Consider the following 8,876-nt stretch of genomic DNA (forward strand, 5'->3'; position numbering starts at 1 on the left):
TTGTGGGACAACATTGTATTTCCAAGAATTTTTTTTTTAATGTAAATCTCTTCATTAATAAAACTACAATAAAGTATAAAATAAGTTTGATTAATTTTGCTGAAGTGCATGATAAAAATCTTTAAAATATTGTATTGTACCACAATTATCATATTTTCGGGGTAAATTTTAAAACAAAATTCTCTCCGTATAGTATATCTTTTTATTTTTTTATAAGATATAAGACTGTTCACTATGTATTTAAATATATAATCAATTCACTCTTATATGCAATTTAAAAGTTTTCAAGAAACTTATATTTCAGCTTATTTTTTAATTTTTCTACTGTATTTCTGGGTGCTGTAACTTTTCGGGATACGAGGGGCACTACTTATATTTTGAGCCTTGGCAACACTGAGTGTTGTCAGGTGCCATCTGACGTTTCCACTAGAAAGTTTGACATTTTTGACCATAACCTTCTTCAGAACGTTTTGTTATTTGAGCGCGATTTGTATTGTTTACAGTCACTTGAAAATTGTGTCTCAGCGAAAAAATGGAATTAACTCGTGAAAATTTTCGTGCAATGATTTATTATGACTTTCGACGTGGATTATCAAGACAGGAGTGCATCGATCAACTTACTTCCATTTTTGGCGATAAAGCCCATCCTTTGCCACTGTGAAACACTGGTATAACGAATTTAATCGTGGTCGCCGTTCGCTCACCGACGAAAGTCGTGAAGATCGTCCAAAATCAGTTGTGTCAGAAAACATTGATGCTGTGCAAAAACTAATAATGCAAGATCGTCATGTGACATACTGTGAGATTGAGACAACCTTAGGCATTAGTTCCACCAGCATATATAAAATATTGCATGATCATTTAGCCGTGAAAAAGGTTTGTTCTCGTTGGATCCCACATAATCTGACAAAATCTCAAAAAGATGCTCGTGTCGATTGGTGCAAACAAATGCTTAAGAAATACAAAAAGTGTATAGATCATAAAGGAGAATATTTTGAAAAACAATAAAGTCATTTTCAATGACAAATTACTGTTTTTTTATTATTAGGCTCAAAATATAAATAGTGCCCCTCGTATTATCTCAGTTTTTTTATTTCGGATTTATGACTTTTCATAAATCCGACAGGTTATTGTTACACGTCTTAAAGTTCGGTAGAATGATATTTCGGGATATTGTCCTAGTTTTTAGATTTCGGTAAGTTTTTTGGTGGATATGCAATATCCCGAAAAAAATTTACCGAAATCTAAAAACTAGGACAATATCCCGAAATGTCATTCTATCTACCGAACTTTAAGACGTGATAATAACCCGAAAAGTTATAAATCCGAAATAAAAAAACTGAAATAATATCCCGAAAAGTCATAATTACGAAACTGAAGAATCGAGACAATTTCCCGAATAGACGTAATTCCGAAAGCTAAGAATTGAGACAATATTCTGAAAAGTTACAGCACCCAGAAATACAGTAGAGAAATTAAAAAATAAGCTGAAATATGAGCTGAAAAATAAGCTGAAATAATTATAAAATAAAAATGTGATTATTACATAAATGTGACAATTACATAAATATATAAATAAGGACTCTCAATCTTAAACAATAAAATAGAAATTCAGACAAGGCTAATGAGAGTCAAATGCTGATGTAAGGACGAAGAGTTAGGAGATGCAGATAATACTCATGTATTAATGGTTATTTTCATTTATTGTGTCGAACGTTTCGGCTCAATTTTGAAGTCATCCTTAGCGAAAAACAGAAATATAAAATCCTCCATTGAGAGCAAGTCACTTGCAAATTGACATAAATGCAGTAATCAAGACATAAATTTACAATTTTGCTATTACAATTAGAGGTCTGCAAAACGTCTTCAACTCGGGCTCGAGCTCAATAGTTCTATATTTCTCAGGCTTGATGTTCTACTACGCGGAGTGGAGACAAGTGAAATAAAAAGTGGGGGAAAAAAAAGCCTGAGTTCAGTTCATTGAGCTTATTAGGCTCGAGAGGTTCAATATGAATTCGAGCTGTTCAGGCTCGAGACAGTACACAGTCAGTAGCACTAATAATAGTAATAACGTCTTTATGAACACATCTTATATTCATGCGATGCTATTGTTTTAAAATATCGATTTCAAGAAACATTGACTGTCCCAATTCAAAACATCTTAAGCCGTATCGAGCTTCAGACTAGACAGAAGCTCGAGCTTGAAAAGTTCGAGCTTAAAAGCTCCAGCCTGACAGAGTTTGAATTCTAATTTTTCAACCGAGCTTGAGCCTGAAGTTACGACATTTTGCACGCCTCTAATTACAATACAATAATTATAAAATCAGTAATAAAATTGTGTGACTTACCTCAATAGGAAACAAAAAAATGTGATTATCCTTATGTTAAATTATTATTGATTATTTCTTTGCGTAGCATGTAATTTTCATATTATAAAACAAAAATTTATTTTCCATGGTCCATTATGTACTTTGATTTTTCTCTGCGTACATATAATGAATTGTTTTTTATAATATAATAATAATCTAACATTTTATTAGATTGTTATTAGTTAGATTGCTATAATTAGATATTTTAGGTTTCCTAATAATTAATCCATTTTTATACATATCTTTTTTTCTCTGTTTACATATAATAAAGACTCTTTGGTATATATTTAAAATATATAGTCAATTCTCACTTATACGCAATTTAAAGTTCTTAAGAAGCTCATATTTTAGTTTATTTTTTAATTTTCTACTGTATTTCTGGGTGCTGTAATTTTTCGAGATACTGTCTCAGTTCTTAGCGCTTTCGGAATTATGTCTATTCGGGAAATTGTCTCGGTTCTTCGGTTTCGTAATTATGACTTTTCGGGATACTGTCACATGTCTTAAAATTCTTTAGAATGACGTTTCGGGATATTGTCCCAGTTTTTAGTGTTCGGGATTATGATTTTTCGAGATATTGCATGTCCACCTCCTATATATATTTTAACTAATTGAATGACACTCGAATAAACCATTTTACATTTTTGACCTAATTTTTTTGCTCATAAATTGACCTTTCTATTACCATTATTTTTATTAAAATGTTGAGCAATATAAGAAAAAAAATGAAAATTTCTTAAAAAAGTAAGTTGTAAAATTTAACGAGATCTACAAAATTATGTTTAACATTTTACATTTTATTCATTCTATTACATTGTTAGATAGTATAAATTTTACGTGGTAACGTGACAAATATTAGAATTGACGATTAGATATTTGCGATTTTTCTTTTGATTTATTATTAGTTTTTTAAAGGAAAATGGTTTTAATTATATATAGTTTCATCATCGTTAAAAATCATCATTTGATTGTTTTAAATTTTGATGTAATTGACGGCTCATTAATTACTTTTGAAATATATCTAATAAGAAAATATATACATCTCTCTTATTAGATATACGTATATTATAAAATAATTATATCTGTCATATACATATATATACATACATATATAATAAGTTAATATACATATGTATAATTGTTAATTATTATAAAATTATATAGATATTAATTTTAGTTATAATATTTTTGTAATTTTAATTATTAATTTTAATAAATCAATTTTATTATTTTATATTAATTTTTATACATAATATTATAATACCTAATTTATATAAATACATGTATATATATGAGGTCTATTTTCTGTGGCTGAACACTTTTAGAACTTAAATGAATGAGATAGAATGTATATACATCATATACAGTGGCCTGCAAAAGTTTCTGGTCAGTGACATTTTGTACTCTAATTTACAAAAAAAAGCCAAGAAAATTTTAATCATTATTTAGTACAAGATGTAGGTAACAAAATCTTGAACTAACACTCGAGAATAATTAAAATTTTCTCAGGCTTTTTTTTATAAATTAGAATACAAAATGTCACTGACCGGAAACTTTTGCACACCATTGTATGTTTGATATTTGGCAAAAGCGAGAAAGAGAGTAGTGCAATCTAGTACAGAAATAAAAAACAGGTCTGTATTCATAGAGATGTCGATTCTTTTGTATCGACTTGTGAATATAGAAATTTATCCGTGTACATTGCGAGCGAATTTGTGAGCCAAACTCGTACGAGCTTATCGCGTGCATTAACGCAAAGTTATACGTGCGAAGCGCATCCCGAAAATAACTACTATAGCTAGCTGTCATCGATAGGTGGGTGGTTGGACTACGTCATCCCCCTTGTTGTCGACGTCGCTTTTTCTGAAATTTCATCCGTATATACGAATGACTCAAGCCGCCCGTGAAAGCGTTGAATCGTGTGGATAGGAATAGAATGAAAACGCGGAATGAAGCATTTGGTCGTTCATTACCAGTCTTTCGCCCTCGTCTCGTAGCGCGATCGCGGAAAATCAAGGCCGACTTCGTTATTTCGGGTTAATTTGAGTGTGCCAAATCTGCGAGAGTGAGGCAAAATTTTCTAAAGCTTTTCCGATTCCGCTATTTTCTTTCAATGACTGCATTCAGCAGAAAAAGCAGCTTTGCAACTGTTGTAAAATTCTTTAATATGATTTTAATCTTGCCCTTAGTTCCTCACTGGATCTAAATGTATAAACCAATTATATTCAAGAATTTCACAACAGTTGCAAAGCTGCTTTTTCTGCTGAACGCAGCCAATGTTTCAATTGCACCGATATAAAAAAGCGAAGGTTTTCTAAAAATAATATTACGATAGAATACTATTCAATTTTGCGTAATGTAAGGATTGCTTCATTTGATTAATAATTTGTAACTGTTAAAAAAAATTTTAATTACCGGGCGATGTAATTACCATCTGTGTGGTAAACACCACTCGATTAAACACTATACGACTAAAATAGCGTTGTGGCAATGATGGACGACATAGATTAATGTAGGTCATAGATCAGTGATAGGATGTTTTACGTGATAAATTATCATCGATGATGGGTTCCACTGTAAACACATTTCTTCTTTCATCAGAAATAGCATTTCTGGAAAAAATCGTCATGATTAAAAAAAAACAATTGTTTTTAGATATTTTCCATGCCACTTACAGAGAGAATGGTATAAAAACCGAAAGCGTGAAGATAAAAACTTCACGATATCTTAACGTATAAACATTTACTTCTCCTGTTCGTAATTATATGAATATCATCAAATTTATATAATAAAGCAATACAGAATGTTAGATAACCGTATTTCGTTAATTTCACAATTTTTAAGTCATATTTATTATCTTTTCCTCCTATCGCTTCGAGTTATTAAAAACATCATTAAAAATTTCAAGTTTTTTTCATATAACAGATCTCTTCTAAAATGTTCGAAATCCGTCAAAATTTTTCATCTTTTGACATCTTATGAAAAATATTACCGTTTGAAGACAATATTTAATTACTTAAGTATAGATCTCTTTGTGCGATAAAATACGCTATTCACAATGTATCGAAATTAAAAGAATGATTGGAATATGAATACATTTTTTTTTCTTTTTTTTATTAGAAGAAACAGTTCATTTTTTCGTTGATCACGAATACATAAAACATAATAATAATGTTGCCCTTTAGTCATTTTTATCAAGATCTAAAAATAGCCCTCGGAATTTCACAGTGCCAAGAAAAAGATATCCTTTGGATCATAATGGTCAAGTGATATGATCCGATAACGACGGATAAAAAATATATGGAAAAAATATACAATTCTCAAAATATGAAAATAACTATATTTTTTAATTTTTTTTCTTTTAATGAACACCTATTTATATATGTTGTCTTTTACGTTTTTGGATATATTATAGATATTATTATTAAAAACAGGAAGCTCATACATTACAATAATATTCAAAAAAAGAATTGTAATTATGAACTGACGAAATTTAGAAAGCAATAATTTAAGAAATTTGTTTGAAAATGTCCAAATGTTAGAAAAACTTCAAGATTACATTAATTGTATTTTTTTATCGTTATAAATTGGAAATGTTATTCTTATTATTGCAAAAGAATTTAGAAATAAAGAAGAAAAAGAGAAAGAGTTAAATTTGAGCTATTACTCACACACACACACACACACACACACGCACACACGCACGCACGCACGCACGCACACGCACACACATTGTATTTATATTTTACAATGGCGATGTACAAAAATGTAATTGTAAATGTATGATAATATAAAAAATGGAAGTAAATAAAAAATTTTAAATCAGCGAATTGATGCTACTACATTTTGATGGAACGACAGATTACTTGAGAAGATGCTGACCTTCGAACCGAGAGGTCCAGTCGATTATGTCAATGTGGTATGAACTCCAATGACGTTGTTCGACAAACGACTACATTGTGTACCCTCGTTTCTCTTAGTTCGTTGATGCAATATATGTATAGAGGCTTAATATAGAGGAATTATAGTATCGAGAATTTCAATCGTGCGATTCTCTTCGAAGATATCAATCGCAGAGAATATAAAAAAAAATCAGAATCATTCGTACAGAAACGTTATGCATATATTCTTTGTTAGCAATAGTCTTATTAAGGATTTTCGTTAATATGGAATTATATATTTACATAAATTTCTGTATATTCTATTTGTTCTAAATAATTCATATAAATTAATTAAACAAATAAAGAGTGTATATAACTATACAGTTTTCATATTAAAAAAATGAATGTACGATAGAGAACTTCTTAATGTTCCGAATATCTTTGAAGAAATACAAACAGTAAATTTAAAAATATATACAATTCTGTACGAACAGCTCGATTTTTTAACTAAAAGTAGATGCAATGTATTGTAAGAAAATAAAAAATGTATCTCTAATTTCAATGTAAAGAAATTAAAATAGTTATTTATCTACAATTTCATCGAAACAGAAAAATCATACATTGTAAATATTTCATTATTAATTTTTTCTTTCTCCCTTCTCTTTCTCTTTCTCAAAAGACACATTAAAACAATCTTAAAAATTCTAATAACATCACAAAAGAGTTACACATATGTTTATACTCTCTCTCTCTCTTATCTATAAATTTTAAAACAATAAATAAATATATGTTTAAAGCATTATCATCCCATGATGAAAAAATTCATCATTGCGAATTGATTAGCAACCTTGGCGAAGAGAGAGAGAGAGAGAGAGAGAAAGAGAGAGAAAGAGAGAGAATGATGCATTCTTCAGTTTCGGTTAAACTTTATCAATTAAATTACATTTATATCAATTTCAATGATGCAAGGCAACTCGAATCTCCTTTCCTTATAGGAAGGCGATACGGAAAGACAATTTTTACGAATGCTCGGTTTTACGTGGGACTCACCTGAGTGTGAATGTCCTTCATCCTGGTACACGTGTTATCAACAATGTCCCACGAATTCTGAATCTGTTCGTTGAACACGAGGCAGAGTGAGACCGGAACACGTCCGCGGCCGAGTGCTCGCACCAAATGACTAGGTGAGTCCGCGGATATACGAAGTCTGAGTCGAGCTGGCGACTTGTGCGAGGCGAACGAAACGAGAGTCACGTCGTCTCACTGGTATCCCGATGAACAAACGATCACATTTTTGATTTTCCAAAAATTCGAAAATTTATCACCTAGTGAAGAGACAAGGAATCCTCGACGATACTATGAACATTTATCTCAAGTATTCGTTCGTCATTCAGATAACTGTATCTCCTTCACGAAGATATCGTAGTGTAAGAAGATAATCACGTGCTAAGAAGTAAAGTTAATTAACTTCAAACTAATTATTCACGTATCATTTCTGATACTTCACTCACCAAATCTAAATTAATCTCAAGTGTCTTCCGAACTTTATGAAGATATTATAAAAGAAAGGAAGATTCTCGTTTAAATTAGTTTCTTAATTAAATTTATATTAGTTTCTTAATTAAATTTATTTATCAATACATTAAATACATTCGATACTTCACTGTACTTCATTATGTTTTTAATTAATGTTGAGAATGTAAAAATTAATCTTAAATTATCGTAATTATATTCATAAATATTAACTGTGAATAAAATTATTTCATGTCAATAAGACATTTTCTTTCATTATAAAAATACAATTCACGTACATGTGTACACATTTATACACATTTATACAGTTTTTACGATAATTAGAAAAGTTATAGCATAATTTATTACAGTTATTAAGACGAGATGACATGGCACAATAAATTATTAAAGTGAGATAACTAATGCTTTAAAGCAATAATGTCTGTATTATTCTTTCATTCTTTTTCTTAACCTTATACGCGTGTAGGTAATGTATATTATAAATTTTTATACTATGAATCTATACTCTCTGAGCATTAGTTGCGAATTATGTGTAAATAAACAATTTCTATGATACAATAATCCAGATAATGAATGCAGCGTTAATTAGACGGTTCTTCGCTTATTTCGTAAGCTTCTGCTTGTAAGCCTATTCAGAGTTGCAGTACGATGTCCTCTTCGCGCGGTGTTCACGGCTCATGGTCAGTCGGACACTCGGCCGTAACGGACGTCCAGGAAGTAAAGTTTCGAGAGTCAATCTTTTACAGGTTGTTTCAAAATCAATGCGTCTTAAAAACGTATGTCTTTAGAGATAAGTTAACTAAATAGACTATCATAAAATAAATAAATATGTCACCTTTTGATTTCATTTTCTACTTTTGTTTTATTTATATATTATTTAAAAAATATTATATATACATATATACTATACACGTGCTAATAATAGAAAAATTAATTTATCATGTAATGTATATAATAACATTATGTTTTTAATTGTACGATATTATACATATGAATGTACACTCAGAGAAAAAAGTCGTATCAGTAACTATAAATTTGTAGTGAAATAGCGCCTCAACTATATACATATTATTAAATTCTAATAAGAATACTA

General features: G+C 29.9%; 1 protein-coding gene across 1 annotated transcript in view; it reads right to left on the reverse strand.

Annotated features, from left to right (window-relative positions):
* The window catches only part of Phyhd1 (Phytanoyl-CoA dioxygenase domain containing 1), a 16,878-nt gene extending 9,346 nt beyond the window's left edge, over positions 1–7,532 (reverse strand). Inside the window, 1 exon segment of the mRNA XM_018448004.1 lies at positions 7,301–7,532. Coding sequence (XP_018303506.1) covers positions 7,301–7,321 — 21 coding nt within the window. The 5' untranslated portion in view covers positions 7,322–7,532.
* Between the last annotated feature and the right edge of the window lie 1,344 nt (positions 7,533–8,876).

The sequence above is a fragment of the Mycetomoellerius zeteki genome, unplaced genomic scaffold, assembly GCF_001594055.1.
Source record: "Mycetomoellerius zeteki isolate Tzet28-1 unplaced genomic scaffold, Tzet1.0 scaffold214, whole genome shotgun sequence".
Classification (NCBI taxonomy): domain Eukaryota; kingdom Metazoa; phylum Arthropoda; class Insecta; order Hymenoptera; family Formicidae; genus Mycetomoellerius; species Mycetomoellerius zeteki.